This window comes from Populus euphratica, unplaced genomic scaffold (assembly GCF_000495115.2).
Source record: "Populus euphratica unplaced genomic scaffold, PopEup_1.0 scaffold3.1, whole genome shotgun sequence".
Lineage (NCBI taxonomy): Eukaryota > Viridiplantae > Streptophyta > Magnoliopsida > Malpighiales > Salicaceae > Populus > Populus euphratica.
Window position 1 is genome coordinate 117562 of NW_011499847.1, and position 20326 is coordinate 137887.

Consider the following 20326-nt stretch of genomic DNA (forward strand, 5'->3'; position numbering starts at 1 on the left):
CATGAAATAAAAGATTTGAACCTCATAAAAATTTTGATTTCCAGTTGATTGTGGGTTCTGGACTTATTTTTCGAGTTGTTAAAGGTTAGATATATGTTTCAGAAGATGTTTAGGATTTTTTTTGTTTTTTTAGGTTGAAATATAGTTAGAAATAGGCTTCTCTTGGTATGAAATAAACCAACATGATTCTCTCACGATCAAAGGTTGTTGAAATCTAGGTAATGTAGGGGAAACATCACTAGTATTTTTTTCAAAGCATTAAAAAAATTAAAAATAATAAGGCCTATGTGCCCGATCTTTTTTCTTAAGGCCCAAGATCCCTAGTCCTTCCTAACCTAAGAGACCGAGTCTTTTTTTTTTAATTTTATCATTTAATATTTAATTGATTATTAATTAAACAACATGATTTGTTTCAGTTTTATTTTATTTTCTAATCACATTAATATTTTGTTAGTTAATTTTTTAATTTTTTTTAATTTTATCATTTAATATTTAATTGATTATTAATTAGGCAACATGATTTGTTTCAGTTTTATTTTATTTTCTAATCACATTAATATTTTGTTAGTTAATTTTTTAATTTTTTTTAATTTTATCATTTAATATTTAATTGATTATTAATTAGGCAACATGATTTGTTTCAGTTTTATTTTATTTTCTAATCACATTAATATTTTGTTAGTTAATTTTATAGGTGTTTATTTTAAATCAAAAATTATAAAAATAAATTATTGAGCCCTAATGATTCTATGACCCGGGTCATAAATTTGACTAATTAACTTTTACCAGGTGAGGATCGGGCTTGATAAATTTATTTTGTTGTGTAAATAGTTCTTGATTTATTAATTAGATAGAGCCTTTATGAACCTTTTGATTTATTAATAGTTCTTGTGTAAATAGTTCTTGATTTATTAATTAGATAAATTTATTGCATGAACCTTTTGAATTTTGCTTGAGATTTCTTTATGTACAAAAATATGTTGTAAAAGTCTGTATATACACTTTTTTAAGAAAGAAAACATTTTCAACCCACGGTGAAACCTGAGTCAAATAGCTAGTATATAGCTAGAGCCCGACTTATTATTATTATTATTATTTATAATTGATCTGACTTATTATTTTTTTTCACATATATATGTATGGTTTTTTAAACTTTATAATTATATTTTGTTGATGTTTTAAGATAAAAGAGACAAAAACAAAGAGAGAAAGATAAACATGTTTTGTTTACAGAACATAAATAGAGACATAGAACATATTTATTTCTAGATAGTTTTTTTTAAAAGAAAGGACAAAAAGATATGTCCCCTTTGTTTATGTTATATTAGTTGCTTTTATTTTCAGACAATAATTAAATATTATATAATATAAATTCAAATTATCAATTATTTATATAAATTTAAATTTGTACATATTTATCAAAAATTTCAACTCGACAATAAAATTAATAAAATATAAAACAAACCTGTTATATAAACTATTATTTATTTAATAATAAAATGCCTAAATCCTAAAATGAATATAAGTTCCATCAATTTATAAACAAATATAATTTTATAAAATCAAAAATAAATCCTAACATATACAAATTATATATCCATATAACACATTTGTATGTGAAAAAATTATAAAACAAATAAACACAAAAAAAATATATGCTACAAAAAAAAATGCAAAAAAATCAACATTTTAAAATTGAGTTCAAATTAAAAAAATGATAGATTTTCTTACCTAGAGTGAAGAATTCTCAATAAAATTTGAATCAAAATACGAATGCTGATAAACTAAATATTACGATGGCTGGATTTATTATAGGAGATTGAGTTGTGTTGAGATTGGGGGGAGGGGGGTGGTTGTTTGTTGTGCAAAAAGATGCATGAAAAAGAAGAAGAAATGAGGAAGGGGAAGAGGAGAGTCAATCGTCAGGTTATAATTAAATATTATTGATGATATTATCAATAAAATTATTCTATCAATAACTTCGTTGATCATTTTGTCGATAAAAATGCTATTTTAATATACAACTTTTCTTTTTAAATCTCATTGTAATACCCTTTGTCATTCACTCAGTATACACCAATGAAAATTTTATGTCGATGTATATTGATAGATAGATCGATAGAAAATCCTGTCAGTAAAGGTCATCACCATATACTAACAAAATTTTTATGTTAATATTTTTGTTTGTATTTGTCATTTTTTTAATAGGGTATGTATACATTAAAAAAAAAAGGAGTAGGATTTCAATTTTAAATTTTCCAGAGGAGAGTATTGAATTTTACCATGGATCCACCACTTGTTGTTAACGTTCTCATCAATCGAAGCGGTATGTGTGGTTTATTATGTGCATGTATGGTTAGCAGGAGGGAGTACCAACAGCATTCATGCCATTATTGATTTCTGCTAACTACCCTGATTTCTCTCTTTTTATTTCTTAACAAGTTTGGGTGCGCTTCAAATGTTCTCTGCGATGATCTCTTCGTTCGAGGATTAAATATGGATGGTGAAAATATGGTCAACATTTGTATTGTCTCAGGATATTTAGCTAGCAGGTGATGTTTCCTCTTGACCATTCATTCAATTGGGAGGGTTCCCTCCTCCTCAAATAGTGATTAAGGAGCAGCACTTAGGGAGGCTGTCATTTATTACGAGTATTGAATATTGAATTTTATTTAGTTGACGACTTAAGAAATTGGCCTAGAAGACTCAACCATGTTTTAATTGTGGGTTTTTGTAGCTGATAAGCTTAGGAAATCCTTGACAGTCGTTGGGCCTGCACGTTTTTGATCTTCTTCCCTTTCTTTCTCGTGAAATTAATTGTAAAATTAGGGTAGGCAAACGGGATAGGTTGAATATTGGAGCAACACTTTCTCAGGAAACGTTGCGGGCCAGTTTTTATATTCATATATTAATGCTAATTCCTTAAAATACGTATAGTTTTAAGATAATCCTGAAAAGAAAAAAGAGAGACAAAAGGAAAAGAAGGATGCTTTTCAGGAAAAGACGACTGTCCTAATCTCACTATAAATGAAGCAATACTTAATTAGGAATTCTCCCAACTACATCATTTAATTTGTAGGTACTGAACATATCACGATAATCTTTTTATTAAAAAAAAAAAAACTTGGATAGCACTCAATATCCAACCATTTGAATAGGCAATTTATCGCAAGCATTGTCCTGTCCAAATACAGTGGTATCAGCATTCAATTTGCAAGAAAACTTGAATAGCTAGCCAGTCATCGCAGGCATTGTCCTCCTATATATATATATATATATATATATTTGGTTTCCACTGATGAAATCATATCTATATTTGATAGAAACTAATCAGTGCTATCCAAGGGATCGAGTTCTTAGTGCTTGGAAAATGTTGGTGGAGGGCGTTGATGAATTGCCATTCAGCTAAACTTGATTGAGCGTGCAATTACTACCCAGAGGAGATGCCATGCCAATGCTTTGGAGATGGATGATTTATCAAGATTGTTTACTGTTACGATCTTGGTTGGGAAGTAATTGATTGAATTTGGCCTGGTTACATCTGGATTGAGTTTCACGCTTTAGATGATATGTATTATAATATTTTTCTAAGAAAATCGGCTTCTTAATTCTACTCATTTGAGATTCAATGCGCAATCTTAATTGTATCTTGTGCAGGTAGCTTGAGTAAACTGTTTTGTTTATTTAATTGGTGATAGTTTCTTTTTTTGACGTTACTTCTGGCTACTTTCTGCTGCGTAGGTATCCAATATTTAAAAGGAGTAGCATGTAATCAATAGTTGACATGTAATCGCATTCAAGCATGCATCTTTGTTTTTCTCCTTCAAAATTGGTTTTCATTAATGAAATCATTTCTGTATTTGATAGAATTTCTTTTCCCTTCCCCAAGCCAACTCAATTTGTTCCAATCCAAAAAAGGAGGTTGGATCCTAATTCTGAAAGGAAAAAGGGCTGTTTAATGAAGTTAGCTATGGCCATAAATTATGAACAAATTAAAGATGGTTTTATCTTCTTTGTAACAAAAAATAGCCGTCGATCGATCCCTATTTCTCATAAAAAAAGAGAGAAGAAGAAGCCATCCCTTCTCTTGAATTACAACCATCAATAGCATTCGAGTACTTTCTAACAAAGCATTCGACCCACTATGATTATAGGCTTCCCTTTACCCTTTTATTAATGGTTGATTTATTATTTTTTGGGTCAGAAATCTTGGAATCTTATAGGAAAATATAGCTAAAAGAAAAAAAAATAAATGTAAAGTACCAAACCATTGAACGAGTAGAATAATTAAGTAGAGATTAAGCAATAAAGAAAGATGGCCGATGGGAGGGATAATTAGGGCTACCCAAGTGAGTTTTTAGTGCTCGGTAAATGTTGGTTGAGGTTGAATTATCGTTGAACGAACTTAATTGTGCAATTACTAATCAAAGGAGATGCCATGTCATTGCTTTGAAGATGTTTAAAGGCCTAATTTATAAAGATAATTAAGTAATCTATCTACTTTTATTTGTTACAATTTTGGTTGGAAGATAATTGAATGGGCCGGCTACAACTTCAGAGCAGGCTAAAGATATATCAATTAAAAAAAAATTTAATAATTACAAAGTAAATATGCATATTAAGGTGGATGAGAAATAGTTTAGATAAATATTAAAGAGAAATTATGATAATAAAATTCATATCTACTTTTTTTAAGACGAGTGGTTAACTTTTAATATATATATATATATATATATATATGCAAAAAGTATAAATTAAATGAAGAGAAATAACTTGCTGAATAATGTTCCACCTAAAGCTAGAGCCTCCCTCTACCTCCATATTTATCTATTTCGTTAATGGATTTCAAAATTCAAACTCAGAACCAGAAACGCATCCTCTCCTTTTCTAGTCAAACCGAGTTTCAAATATATGAACTAAATTATGAAATTTTTTTTTTTTTTTAAAAAAAAAAGCTTCAAAAAATTCAGCATCTTAATCCAACTCATTTGAAGTTCCAATGCTATCTTAATTGTATCTTGTACATGTTGCTTAAGGAAATTAGCCGTTTATTTAATTAACAGGTGATAATATTAATTTTTTTTTGTTAAAGTTCCTTTATGTTGCGTGGCAATACAAGTATATATTAAAAAGAGTCACATGTAATATATAAATAGTTAGCTACCTTCTGGTAAGGATTCACTGCATGATAATCAACGATCCATCGGCCATATTCCTCTGTTTTCTACTTTGAGGTTTGATTCATGGACGTACATAATCTTGGCAACCATTTACAAATCAGAACGAGCTAGAGCACTATATTTTACACTTTTGAAAATTATTTTCTTTTATTATTATTTTACACTTTTGAAAATTATTTTCTTTTTTCATTATTATTATTCAGCTTTAGTTTTTCTTTTCTTTTTCCAAAAGATTTTTATAATGGATCTTTTATATTGATTTTATATTTTTTTAATAGAAAAGCAAGACGACTTATTTTAAATGAAAAAGATCACGTTGTTGATGTCTTCTCATCTTCGTAGGGGTAGCAACCGGAGAAAAAGTTCCGGTGAGCTTATTAAAGGGAAGCTGAGACTTTTCCGAAATCCATTTGAGAATGGTACGAGAACTTCATTTAATAAGAAAAGCAAACAGAGTAATATATAAGCATTAATGCTTTAGCTTGAGAGATAACAACCTTTTACCAAGCATACAAAAAAGTAAAGAATTCTCGTCAAAAGGAAGGACAAGATGGTTCCGTGGAAGCCATTGATGCTTTGATTTTTCAAAAACACTATTTATTGATCGATGAAAAGGAAGATAGAATTCATGAGCGACACCAAATACAAGGACGCCGAGAGAGAAATAAAAGTTTGCTTGACAACAACTGGGTTTGATCGAGTTAGCTTCATTTACTTCAATCAATGCCAGCTTATGCATATAATTCAAATCCCCAGCTACAGCCATCAACCAACTCAGGTTAATAGCTTCACTCCTGATCAACGCTGTTCACGATGCGGGGTTAAGATAATTTTTTAAATAATTTTTTATTTAAAAATATATTAAAATAATATTTTTAGATTTTTTATTTTTAATATCAGTATATTAAGATTGTGAAAAAAATATTAATTTAATATTTTTAAAGATTAATATATTAAAAATATTAATTTAATATTTTTAAAGATCAATATATTTTTAAAAAACATCTAAAAAAAAATTACTCCACTTCGAAACATAATTTTAAAAAATTTCTGTGATTTTAAAGCTACATAAGCCTATATAACCGTGAGTGAAAGTTTATATACAATGTTGTTGTGCATCATTTTTCGATTTAAAATTTAAAATTACTGAATTATGAATCCATTTTGTGTACAAATATTTCCCCATTAAAATTCCTTCAATTATCCTATTGTATGCTAGCAAAAAGAATTAATAAACAATTTAAACAGGATAGCACTATTCTTGAAGGTTAATTTAGTCCGGTTTCCATGTTATAATCCCGGGTTGGAAACTTAACAGAGGCTGAAAATCTTTTTTTTTTTTTGTTTATGTATTTTTTTAACCAGATGTTCAAACTCAATATTGTTTTTTTTCAAAAAAAAGATATTAATGATAATTGCGTTATAATTAATAGTGTGTTTTTGATATTATAGTACAAGATGTTTTTTAAAAATATTTTTTACTTGAAATTATATTAAAATATTTTTTTCTGATTTTTTTATTAATATATTAAAATCATTAAAATACATTAAAAAATCATTAATTGAATACCTTTTTATATCAAAAATACTTTTAAAATGCACTCAATTACAGGTTTAAACTTATAAATAAATCCCTCTTTTTATATCAACACATAAAAATTATCGAAATATATATATAAAAAAATTAATTTAATGTTTTTTATGTCAAAAATATTTTAAAATGCACTAAATTACAGTTTTAAATTTGTAAACAAACCCCTCCTCTAAAAAAACATTAATTTAATGTTTTTTATGCCAAATATATTTTAAAACGCACTAAATTACAGTTTTAAATTTACAAATAAACCCCTTCTTTTTATATCAATACATTTAAATCATCAAAATACATTAAAAAACATCAATTGAATACCTTTTCATATCAAAAATATTTTTAAAATGTATTTAATTACAGTTTTAAACTTACAAACAAACCCTTTTTTATATATCAACACATAAAAATCATCAAAATACATAGAAAAACATTAATTTAATGCTTTTTCATATTAAAAATACTTTTAAAATGCACTCAATTATAGTTTAAACTTACAAACAAACCCTTCCTTTTTATATCAACACATTTAAATTATTGAAATACATTAAAAAAATATTAACTCAATATTTTTTCATATAAAAAATATTTTTAAAATGTATTAAATTACAGTTTTAAATTTACAAACAAACTCTTTTTTTATATCAACACATTAAAATCATTGAAAAACAATGAAAAAAAAATTAATTCAATGCTTTTTCATATCAAAAATATTTTTAGAACGCACTAAATTATAATTTTAAACATATAAGCAATCATATATTTTTATATCAATACATTAAAATACATTAAAAAAATTAATTCAATGCCTTTTCATATAAAAAATATTTTTACAACGGGAGTTCAGAGAAAAATAAACATGTTTAATAATCAACAAAAAGCAAGAGACAGAATTTTTGGTTTTCAAGTATGAGAGTTCAACTTATACGAAACCTAGGAGCTAGAGAATATTTTATTCCATGCCATAATCAAATCCAGACGTGCTTCTTTATTATTATGTAACTAAGAATTAATTACATATCTCGTTTTGATGGCTAAGTTCTCCCCTAATCATTTGCTATGTTTAATTACATATAAACATCCTGCCAATCTGACATTTGTACATTTAATGCCAGGAGCTAGGTTCTGTACATGGTGGCATGTATGATTCTTTTGACTTACTTGAAACCTCCCAACAAGTTCACCAACAAAAGCAGGAAAGTCAGGATAATAAAAACTATAGAAATATGTCGAAGCTTGCCCGTCTTTGCAGAGAGTAAACTAAGCACACGGTTTGGAGGCTCCTTTGAGCATGGCAACTTACTTTCCTCAGCTACATTATTAACATGCATCTCTGCTTGAGACATACCAGGCATTTGCCTCCTCAGCTTGATTCTTCGGTTTGCTGTTCCTTGCGAATAAATTGAGGGTGAAGGAAGTGCCTCCGACATAAATATCTCGGCTGGCTGATTTTCTGTTCCTAGGATTGAGTGTAAAGGAATTGCCTCCGACATAAACATCTCGACTGGCTGATTTTCAGTTCCTTGCGAAGAAATTGAGGATAAGCGAAGTGCCTCCGACATAAACATCTCAACCGGCTGATTTTCAGTTCCTTGCGAAGAAATTGAGGATAAGGGAAGTGCCTCCGACATAAACATCTCGACTGGCTGATTTTCAGTTCCTTGCGAAGGAACTGGGCGTAAAGGAAGTGCCTCCGACATAAATATTTGGACTGGCTGATTTGATGTTCCTTGCGAAAGAATTGAGCGTAAAGGAAGTGCCTCAGACATAAACATTTCGACCGGCTGTTTAGGTCTTGTTTCAGCCTCAGACTTGCTCGCAACCAGTGAACGAAGCCCAGAAGGGGCACAAAATGGAGTTTCATCGAGTTTAATAATATCATCCTTCATTATGTCAGCATAAAAATCCTCTTCGTTGTCAGAATCCTGGAATTCAAGAACAGCATGAATAAAAAAAAATTACTAATTGTCGCAGAGAAATCAAATTACGTACCACGGGATTGAAAAGGAATAAATAAATAATCAGACCTTCTGGTGGCTGGAAGACCCTGCCAAGGCAACATCATTTGATAATTTCAGTTCAGATTCGGACGCTGAAGAAAGCTGCTCAATAGAGTAAGATTCACAGCTCTTCGAGCATTCAGCAGCATTCTCACTTGCAGGTACCCCCCCCTGATCAATACCACCATCAGAAACGGCATTACTACTATTATGCGTGGTTGACAAATGCCTTTCATTTACATCACCCCTGTTTGAAGTGTCATTGGGACGGAACTCGGCATTCTTCCGCAGGCGGCAAACGACTAAAGAATCCTGCAATATGCGAGTAAATTCAAATATAAACCTTATCATCTTACAATAAACAGATGCTTGTCCACCGAATGAAGAATATTCTCATCAAATTACATCTGCAGCATGTAATCACTCAAACCAAACAACAGTTTGAAAGCCTACAGCTGATTTTTCAACTGGAAATCAATCAAGAACAAAGAAATATTACAGTCCCCAATATTTATCCCAGCAAATGCAAATGACAGAAATATTTATGTCTCTTATTAGATACCATCGTAATCATATGTATTATAATAATAATAATAATAAGAACAACAACAACAACAACAATAATAAACAAATGCCATCCTGAGCTCAAACAAGAAATTCAAATTTCTGCTCTCATAGATGATCCAGCAAAACACCTAACAATCAATTTCATGTCTGGCTGCCTTTCAGGTGAGTTCGAACATCCAAACTAGAATATGAAAAGGCCCTTCGATGTAAAGGGCCATAATTGACAAACTCACACATAACCCATACTGAACTACTGACAATAAATCAGTGGAGCACCAGCTAACATTCCCTCAAGGAAACTATTGATCTTCTAAAATTGTGAGACTAATGATGATGTTTAGCAGCTCGAAAACATTTGTTCGCAAAACCTAATTCAGGAGGGCTCTATAATTGAGGAATGGTCATGTATGACACTAATCCTTTCATCTGAAACATGTTTAATGACAATGATTATGACATAATCACTCCTAAGAAATCCTGAGAGGTATGCCAGCACCTTAATTAAATTCTCCACTAGCAACCAAATCTTACTTCAGATCAATCAGAAAATATACCTATTACTATCAGAAAAGTTATCTTCTATATGGAGAGAAAGATGTGTGGCTTCGCATGATCCGCACACAGAGGCACTGCATCAACATTTGGTTAATAATGGGGAAGCTAATCAAACATTTCACAACTAGCAGTTGAAGGCATGATTTCATATTATAAGAGTCATCTATGCCAACATTTTTCTCTAATTTAAACCTCAATTTCAATAAAAGCTTGCAGAACAACTCAGAAAAATGTCAGCACAAATCATCACCTGGGATTGTCCTTGCATACAATATTCATGCATAATCCACTCTGTTCTTTCCCCTTTCGGCGCACGACCTACGTGGAACACAAGAGTCCTCTTGGTACCAATCACATCAGAACCTGACTTCACGTTACGTTCCTTGCCAGTTGCTTTCCAGTAACCAAGTTCAGTTGCCCTCTTACTCTGTGACCCATTCGGGTATTTTCTTCCACGAGCCGAAAAGAAGAACCACTCATTCTCCGATTGGATGACAGATTTCGCTGGTTTAAAATAATCAGAATTAACCAGCGCCTAAATGATAATAATAATAATAATATTGGTTACTTTACTATTTTATCGATCTTTACATGATTTATCATGCTTGCTGTTTGACGAAGGATACGATTACACAGTACGAACACAGACAGATGCAGTTCATGTATCTTGTGCAAAATACCAAAAAAGTAAAATAAAATCCTTTCATTCAACGCAACTCAACTTAAAACACCATAAGAAATGACTTCAAATCTTGGAACGACGTATAAAAATATTTATAAATTTTCCTAATGCATCAATCAAAACTTAATTTTGATTTTCAAATACTTTTAAAATAAAAATAATGATCAAGGAGTTATAAAATATAAATTAAACACAACTCGTCCATAATCTGGTCAAGTTATGGGTTGGATAAAGTAAAATAGATTAAACTGTTCAATTGAAACTTCATTTTGATTTAAATTAAAAGAAAGGATTTCATTTTGGGATTTTTTTTTAATCTAATACAGGAATACAGAAAGAACTAGCCTTTATTTTTATTTTTTTTAAAGCTAAGAATAGTCGTAAAGTGAAAAACCTGGCAAATCCCAAGGCTCGTGTTTACAAATTTCAATCTCAGAAATAACTTCAACACATTTCTCAGCTCCCTCAATCTTCAGTTTCAGATAATAAGAAATCAACTCTACATCTGTTGGTGAAAACCTAAAGCCAGGAAACATAGACGTAGCTTCAATGGACATCTGCGTCTCTCGAGACACCTCCCCTGAAGCCATCCTCCTCGTCAACGTACGTACACAACTCTCTGAGAAATTAATAACAATAACAAAGTAGTATTACGTACTCCTGTACCTATATGTTGTCTTAATTATGGTTTGAGAAAGAGAGATGGGAAATATAGAACAGCTTAGCTGCAGAATCTGGGGATTCTTTGCTTTGCTTTTTTGACTTGTTGATTGGTATTAACCATGAATATGGTGCCTTGCTTTGCTTTCTCTGGGCTTTTTGCGTGTCCAGCAGAGGAATCTCGTCTCTGGCCAGACCAGTGTGGAAGGCTTGTTGAGGCTTTTGTACGGACCGTATTTGTCACGTGGCACGCCTATGTTTCTCTGACTCGGTTTGCAGAAGCTGAGGCAACTCAACATATAAAAGTTTTAGTTTTTTACTCGGTTGCATGTCTCTTATGAAAAAAAACGAGATACGGTTTTAAGTGTTCAAAAGTTAATTTATTTATTTTTCTTTAAAATAAATTAGTACGTGTGAAAATATTAATTATCACTTCATTTACTATGTTAATTATAATTATTCACATGTTAGCGTCTCGAACAAATAAAATAAACTTGTTGATATATATATGATGCTAAAAAATTGTATTGTTATAACAAAAGTAATTTAAAATATATTTTTACAATAAAGAATATATTGAAATAAATTTATATAATAATTAAAATTAGATTTTAAATAACTTGGCTCACATTAACGAGTGATCATGATATATATATATTGTAGAATCCTGACTCTTCCCTCCAGATTACATGATTCGAACACCTTTTCGTACGTACGTGTTCATCAATCCAAACATACTTTATTAATATTCTAAATGCATTCGTGGTCAAATGCTCTTAAATCATTGAGAATTAAATTAAATACAAAATTTTGGCAATCGAATCATGTATTCAATTAAAGTATGTACATCGACAAAAAAAAATTGAAGAAAAGAACCATCCTTGGCCACATAATAATGATTTCAATAAAATATAATTTTATTGGACTGAATAAAATGCAATTAATAAACCACTCATGTTGAGATCGTAGAAACTTGTTGCCAATAAATAAAAGAAAAGAAACATTAAATATCCCCCCCCCCAAAAAAAAAAAAAAAAAAACAGAGAGAATTAATTGGCTATTAATCAACCGAAATGACAATATTAACGCATAACATTAATGCTTGTGATCATATATATATATATGCATGCATGCATCCATTTCTTTGTATTAATTCGTTCAAGGAGGAATCAGCAGTACTTAATTTCTGTAGTTCCCAAATTAAAGAAAAAGGAAAGAAAAAGGTTTAATGTGCTAAGGCAATGGGTTCCCTCCACATCAAAGCAATTTTCCTTCTCCTGGCAATAGCCATAACTCCCTCTACTGCCTGGACTGTACGTATTCTAAATCGACTGAGCCACAAGAAGGTGTTGTTTGCGCACTGCAGGTCTGGGGACGACGATCTTGGCCCCCGGTATATCAAGCACAGGGATGAATTCAAGTTTAGTTTCGGGGTAAACTTGTTCAGGACCACATTATTCTGGTGCTACATGTCGAAGGACAGAAAATCTCAAGCTTCCTTCGACGTGTTCTGGCCGAGTGGGGATGCCAAGAAGCATGGCGGCATTGATCATCTGTCCACCTGGACTGTGAACGAGAAAGCCGTCTGGGTAATAAGAGATGATGGGATTTATTTAAAGATAAGAGATCCCGGGGGGGATGCATTTAAAAACGACTACATTGATGAAATTCTGTATCTTAGATGGCAATCAAAGAGGTAACCATGCATGCACATGTTCTTCAGAATAAAAGTTTTTCAACTCAAGAATAATTAATATGTGTTAATTTAGCCAATAACTCAAGGATTTAGTAAAGAAAAACTATAAAATTGAATTTGAATTTGCCAAACCAATATCAACCGAGCATTGGATTTGTTTCCCAACACCGGGAAGATGGAATTAAAAAAGTTGAGGTGGTTAACTATTCATATTAATTAACAATATTAATTTTCCACCTCAATTTTTTTAATTGTAATGATAATTTTATCAATTCTGAATAACGGATTCCAAAAACCTATGAGAAATAACCATCACAAAAATGCATGAAAAAAAAAATCAGCTCAACAAAACGGTTAACAAGAAAGCAATCAAACAAAAAAAATTATAATATTTTAATTTTATTTTGTAAAGAATAAATAAAGTTAATAATATCCCTTATAAAATAAAATAAAATTCCAATTTTTCCTTTAATTTTAAAGATTTCAGGCCGTGCAATATCAAAGATAGAATAAATAATAATATATCACTGATTACGTTCTAAACACCACAAAACTTTAATTAAAATAATTTAAAAACAAACTATACTTAATCTTTTTATATATAGAAATTGATTACTAGATCTTTAAGTATTAAATTTAAATAATTAGACTTCCATGAAAAATAATAACTACCACAAATAATTATTTTTAAGAATTTTATATAAAAATATGTTATATAACAGTAATTGGAAAAATAATTATATACAGGAGGGAGTTTCTAAATAACTTGGCTCACATAATTAATGAGTCATCATAATTGTAGAATTCTTATTGGGCCCTCTGGATTAGATGAATCGACACATTCATATTCATGAATCCAAACATAATTAAATAGTCTAAATCAATTCGTGGTCAAAATCAAATCCTCTTAATTCATACATTCAATTCAAGTATATGAAAAATCACTGTGACGATGTTGTTAAAAATATTTTTTCTAATATAAAAAATATAATATAAATTTGGATAGTAAAATTATAAAATCACAAATAATTTTTTTTATACAAGTAATAAGCAATTTCAACAATAAAAATATAAATATAATATACTTATTATTATATGATAAAAAAATAGATGATAAAACATCTAAAAAAAATAGAAATAATTATATTTTCACGGCAATGTTTTTTTTTTTAATTAACACTGATTCCAACACTTCTTTTAAATATATAACTATTTATAATATTTTAAGTTGTACGATATTTTTCAACTTAATAAATAATATATCACTTTTAAATATTATTATGATTTTTTTTAATATTGTTATACTATCATGCTATATTTCAAGAAAGCCACATGATAATAATTAGAAAAAATTACAAATTTGTGGAATAAATAAGATTTAATTAATACATTAATCATGTTGAGATAAAAAAAAAAAACCTGATATTATCTAGAAACTTATTGCCAGTAAAGAAAAGAAAACAATATTAAGCATTGCCAAAAAAAAAAACAGAAAGAGAATTAATTGGCCATTAATGAAGCAAAACCGAAATGGCAGTGTTAACGCATAACAGTGCCTGTAATTATATACATGCATGCATTTGTTTGTAGTAATTTGCTCAAGAAGAGATCAATGGTTTCTCTAGCTCTCTTCACCATGCTGAAGGGGATAAATTAAAGAAAGAAAAGGGAAAGTTGTGATATGCCAAGATAATGGGTTCCCTCCACGTCAAAGCAATTTTCCTTCTCCTGGCAATAGCCATAACTCCCTCTACTGCCTGGACTGTACGTATTGCCAATCGACTGAGCCACAAGAAGGTGTTGTTTGCGCACTGCAAGTCAGGGGATGACGATCTTGGCCCCCAATATATCAAGCCCAGGGATGAATTCAAGTTTAGTTTCAGGGTAAACTTCTTCAGGACCACATTATTCTGGTGCAATATGTCCAAGGACAAGAAATCCCATGCTTCTTTGGATGTGTTCTGGTCGTTCTCGAATGCCGGGAAGCATGGTGGCCTTGATCTGTCCGCCTGGGCGGTGAACGAGGAAGCCCTTTGGATAGTAAGAGATGATGGGATTTATTTATGGATGAAAGCCCCCGGGTGGCCGGAGGATGAACCCTACGTCATTGAAACTCTGTTTCATAGATGGGAGCCAAAACGGTAACCATGCAACTCGTAATTATTATGGAGTTGATTTCCAAAACAAAGTATTTTAAATCTTATTTCATAATTATGAGACCCTGTTTCGTAGATGGGGTTCTTTACTAGTATTTTGGTAGGTTTAAATGGGATAAATTAATAAAATTATTTAAATTTCATTAATTTTACCATTAAGAACTGCAAAGTTATTTGAAATAAACTGCCGTCTTATCTTTTGTTATTATTACTATTAATACGTGATCAAGTACATTAACAACAAAAATAAGCACTGCCAGGAGGGATTTTTATTACGAAATAAATAAATCTAATAAATACATCACCATAATACAACTTAAAAAAATTGCAATTCGTCGCATCAAAGAAAATTTGACAAAACTTTTTGTGATTACAAAACTTTCCAAATAAAAATTTGTAAAGAACCAATAAACCACATATAAATTTGTTTAAAAATCAAACCCGGTTGATGAATTAATTTAATTACTTATTGATCTACAATTTACCTTGGATTAAATTTTTGACAGGATTGGTCATTTCATTACATGATTTAAAACTAATTTGATTTTTATTTTTAAAAAATAATAAAACATTGATTTATTTTTTTTAGTTGTAACTTTTTTATTCAACTAGTATCAGTCTATCCGATCTGCGTGTATAATAAAGAAGAATCAAGAAAAAAACCCAAAAGAAAGGCAGAGACATTGTGAGGCTTGAGTAGACAATTCTCAGACAGCAAGTACGGCAACAGACCAAACACTCTCCGCTCAGACCATAAACATGGCTCTTGTCCCTACTGTCCCACCATCAGAAAGCCCACTTTTTGCAGAGGTAGACGTGGATTCCGACTCTTCAGCACCGACTGGCCGTGCCACTGTTGTTTAAGCCACCACTGTCTTCTATTATACTCCTGCCACTCTAGGTACTTGAATTCTTTATGCCCCAGAAGAAAAGGAAACTTTCTTTTGTTTGTAATCGTGTTCTAGTTTCTGATTCTTGTGTGTAAAGATAAGGCTGAGAGATTGCTGGCTGAGGCAGCCGGTTTTGGTTCTTAATTGGTTGTGTTTCCTGAAGCATTTATTGGTGGTTATCCTAGAGGATCAAGTTTTGTTGCTGCTATTGGTAGTCGTACAGCTAAAGGCAGAGAGGATTTCAGGAAGTATCATGCTTCAGCCATTGGTGTTCCTGATAAGAAAGACTGCGCCTAAGACTTTTTCTTTTTGTGCTCTTTGTTGTTGTTGATTGAATGGCTTGAGGAAGCATCGAAAAGTTATGCCAACGGCGGTGGAGCGTATAGTGTGGGGATTTGGAGATGGATCAATGATTCCGGTTTTTGAGACTCCGGTTGGGAAAATTGGTGCTGCTATTTGTTGGGAAAATAGAATGCCACTCCCAAGGACAGCAATGTTTTGTGAAGGTGAGTTATTTTGGCAAAATTGTATTTCCGAAATCACCATAACAGTCTTGAAATAGCCATCATAACGGCAACACTTGTTTATGTTCCTTATACTGCTTGGAATGACAATTTAGCTTGACATTAGGGAATGGGTGTTTGTTTGCGTGTGTTCCTGTGTCATTGAGTTGTGTTCTGTTCCAACTTTTATTTGAGCTATGAGTTTTTCTCAACACGCACTTTGCTAGATCAGCTCAATTAAAGGAGCTAATTCAGAGTTGTGCTCAGACTCTAGAATCATAAATGTCAACTTGGATATTGCAGTGGAGTCTCTCCACGTCCTCATTCTGTTCAGACATGAACTATTAAGGGATATGAAATCCCCATGCAATGATTGAAGGTCATTGAAAGATATTTCTGGTTTGATGCATTACGTACTTGCATTGCTTGACTGGTGTATCACTAGTGTCAATGTGATATATTTCAAATTATTGTTTGATTGAATCGGATTGCTTCTTCGATTCTCTATTTTGACCTCATCTTATACCTTTTCCTTTAGGTGTTGAAATATATTGTGCACCAGCAGCTGATTCCAGGGATACCTGGCAAGCAACGATGACCCACGTTGCTGTTGAGGGAGGATGTTTGGTACTATCTGCCAACCAGTTTTGCCGGAGGAAAGATTACCCATCTCCCCCAGAGTATGTCTTTACAGGCGTGGAAGAAGACCTCACACCTGATTCTGTTGTCTGTGCTTGAGGCATTGTCATTATATCACCATCAGGAACTGTTTTGGCTGGACCAAATTGTGATGGGGAGGCACTGATCTCTTCAGATCTAGGTATTTTCACTGTCAGTTTCTTCTTAAGCTTTTATGCTTCTATGTGCTGTGTAAACTTTATACTGTATCATGCTTGCCAAAGAGAGTAGTTTCTGTTGTTTTCCAAGGAGAATTGACAAATCATATATAATTCAAGACTTCAAGAAATCAAGTCTAAGCAATTACTACAATAGGTTTCTGATCACCAAAAGGTGACACCAGGAAGACATTAGCAATAATCATCTTGTATTCCCACAATCTTCCATCACAAATTTTGTTTATTGTACTGTAGAAAGGTTGGTACTGATGTTAAAACTTGCAATTTCTTAAATCTAAAAGATGAAAGTGCATGCGTGTTTGGGATGAAAGATGCAGTAAAAAAAAAAAAACTATCTAGATGGTAGCCAAGTGGTAACGACTTGGGATCAAGGGGTTTGCTCCCTCTGTGGTCTCAGATTCGAGTCCTTGGTTGCTCATATGATGGCCATTGGAGGCTTACATGGTCGTTAACTTCAGGGCCCGTGGGATTAGTCGTGGTGCGCGCAAGCTGGCCCGGACACCCACGTTAATCTAAAAAAAAAATGTCAAGAAAAAATACATCCCGAAAGAAAATCATGCAAATTTCAACTGTAAGATTCATAATGCTCAAACCTCAACCCACTCGTAAAAAGTATGATCTGATGTGTCAGAGACTTCTCTCCAGTTCTACATGTGTCCATACCGGTTGTGTAGTAAACTATATAAATGTCCTTTGGCCAGTTATGATTAATGTTATCCCTATTTTCTTATTTTCTAAAACTACATTGCTGTCACATGATCAGAGCATATGATGTCGGGAAACTGGATTGCTGTAGTTGTGCTTTCATTTTGGCAGAAGAACTCTGATATTGACAACTATCAAATTCATGGCCAGATCTTGGAGAAATAGCTCAGGCAAAATTTGACTTAGTTGTGGTTGGACATTACTCAAGACCTGAAGTTCTCAGCTTGACTGTGAGGGACCATCCAACAAATGCAGTTCTGTTTACATCAGTATCTGCAAAAAATGAAGGTTCTCATGGGTGGCTATGTTCTCACTCGCAAGCTATAAAGCTTACCTTGCAGAATGAAGAAGATGAAGTGGCCTCGCTAATAAACCAATAGGATCATTAAGGTCAGTTTTATGTGTCCTGTTCCATATTCGACAATCTCTACTGTAAAAGTATATTATGGACTTATGGCTGTTAGAGTGCTGGAGCTTAGAGTCATATAATGTCTATAAATTCTTCCCTTTAATGCTGCTCTCCAATTAATTTAAAATTCTTATGGTCGAGCACTTGTGTTCAGATTGTTATTGTTGTTCCAAAGGTCCTTGAAATTTTAATTAGTTCTTTCCTCAGTCATCAGATTTATGTCCCCTAAATTTCTGACAGAGATCTTTTGGATATTCTCTAGAGACAGAGACAGAAGAGATGGGGAGAATGGAAATAAAAAGGGACATGTTCCATGTCCTTTTTTTTATTTTAAAATTATAGAAATTTGCTTCAAAATTGCTCATGTCTCTGTCTTCTTCTCCAACCAAATATGTTTGTCTCTTCTTCTACTCTGGAAGCTAATCAAAGACAAAGTTAAAAATAAAGGATTGACAAATGAAAAAAAAAATGCAAAGTACAAATATAAAAATAAAACCAAATTAACCTAGTGAAGATATGCGTTGAGTGGAGATATACGAGACAAATTTAGTTATGATTAGGCTTAGCAATACTTTAAGTTTAGGCATATTGGGTCTGATATTAGCCTAGCCCAAGAGATTATTAGATCTTTTTTGACAAACCTTGTTTTTATAATACTTAGATTTTTTAAGACATCATTGGTAAGAAGCTAAGCATTTTTAATTTGTAGTTCTTGAATCTTTAAAATTACTCTAATCTGGCTGGTTGATTGCAGGAGAGTTATTCTCTTCAATAATTCTACTTCGGTATGAATTCCATCTTATTGTTCATTGGGACCCGTTGTTCATCCTTCTAAAATTATAACTTTTCAAATATTGATTTGTGATACACCCATATTTAAATGGATTGGAAATAAAAGGAAAGAAAATGATAGAAAAATAAATTAACTCTTCTTTTTTTTTTTTTTACTTGGAAACAAAGGAAAGATTATATTCATTAAAAAAAAAAAGATAAGGACATAGTTGTTTCTAGAAATTAAATCCGAGACTTGATGTCTAACTTGGATTTAGTTCTTAGTTATATCAGACAACATATTATATCTTGATCCATATCACCTAGTTTATTCAGTTGAGTTTTACGAGACCAATTTCAAATCCAGTTATATAAATTTATATCAAGAATTTTTAAATGATTAAAAAATAAAACAATAGCGGTTTAATAAAAATATTGAACCTTTTATCTTAAAAATGATTCGGTGATCTATTTAGTTTTCTGGATCTGACAAGAGCGTAAAACTAAAGAAGATCCAATGTTTCATGAATCAGGCACAGCCGAGTTGATAAGTTTCATGATGTTGCCTATTGATGACCGTATTTATTGGTTTGATAATTGGACAATACTTTGTCACTTGAATACATGCACATGTGAATTGATAAGTAGGAGAAATCAGACATCAAGTACAAAAACAAAGAAACAATTTTACAGTTTCAATAAACTTTTCTTCCCTTTAGTGTCTACTTCTCCTTGATCCCTCTTCGAGGACTTGGTTCAAGTCCTTGTGTAAATCCTAACAAAACAATGCAGCAAACAGAACCTGTAAGGGAGTAGAACTTTCCTGACGATGAGGATGGTAGCGCCTCGCAGCCACCATCTCACCAAGCAAAGAAGGTATAAGCTTGAGCAAATTGGTCAGAATTGTCAGTCCTCTTGACACCGGGTTCAGCCATCATTTAACCATAGACAAGAAGATCAAGTTGAAACTTTGGTCGTGATGGAAATATATAGAAAAATAAATAAGGAGTACGAGTTTTCTTAAATGGAGGAATAGTTTTCTGGGTTGTGGGGATGGGGAAATTCTGAGAGATGAGGTTTAGGCAATGCCCTTTTGTTGTTCTAACC

The 20326-nt window shown here is 31.7% G+C and overlaps 3 protein-coding genes and 1 pseudogene across 5 annotated transcripts; 3 read left to right on the plus strand and 1 right to left on the minus strand.

Annotated features, from left to right (window-relative positions):
* Positions 1–7718: 7718 nt before the first annotated feature.
* LOC105138770 (NAC domain-containing protein 89-like) lies at positions 7719–11295 on the minus strand. 3 transcript variants are annotated; one of them, XM_011044984.1, is made up of 5 exons: positions 10967–11295; positions 10141–10394; positions 8796–9080; positions 8322–8693; positions 7719–8252 (listed from the first exon to the last, which is right to left on the minus strand). In XM_011044984.1, the coding sequence occupies exons 1-5, from the start codon at positions 11160–11162 to the stop codon at positions 7926–7928; spliced, it is 1434 nt and encodes a 477-aa protein (XP_011043286.1). In that variant the 5' UTR covers positions 11163–11295; the 3' UTR covers positions 7719–7925. The 3 variants fall into 3 exon arrangements, with proteins under 3 accessions (XP_011043286.1, XP_011043277.1, XP_011043268.1); XM_011044975.1 differs by having other exon boundaries at positions 7719–8189; positions 8253–8693; XM_011044966.1 differs by having other exon boundaries at positions 7719–8693; positions 10967–11293.
* Positions 11296–12473: 1178 nt separating this feature from the next.
* Positions 12474–12932, plus strand: LOC105110849 (uncharacterized). The gene has a single exon (XM_011006028.1). The coding sequence runs from the start codon at positions 12474–12476 to the stop codon at positions 12930–12932; it is 459 nt and encodes a 152-aa protein (XP_011004330.1).
* A 1688-nt stretch (positions 12933–14620) lies between these two features.
* Positions 14621–15073, plus strand: LOC105110858 (uncharacterized). The gene has a single exon (XM_011006039.1). The coding sequence runs from the start codon at positions 14621–14623 to the stop codon at positions 15071–15073; it is 453 nt and encodes a 150-aa protein (XP_011004341.1).
* A 635-nt stretch (positions 15074–15708) lies between these two features.
* Positions 15709–19192, plus strand: LOC105138782 (bifunctional nitrilase/nitrile hydratase NIT4A-like; annotated as a pseudogene).
* The last annotated feature ends 1134 nt before the right edge of the window (positions 19193–20326 follow it).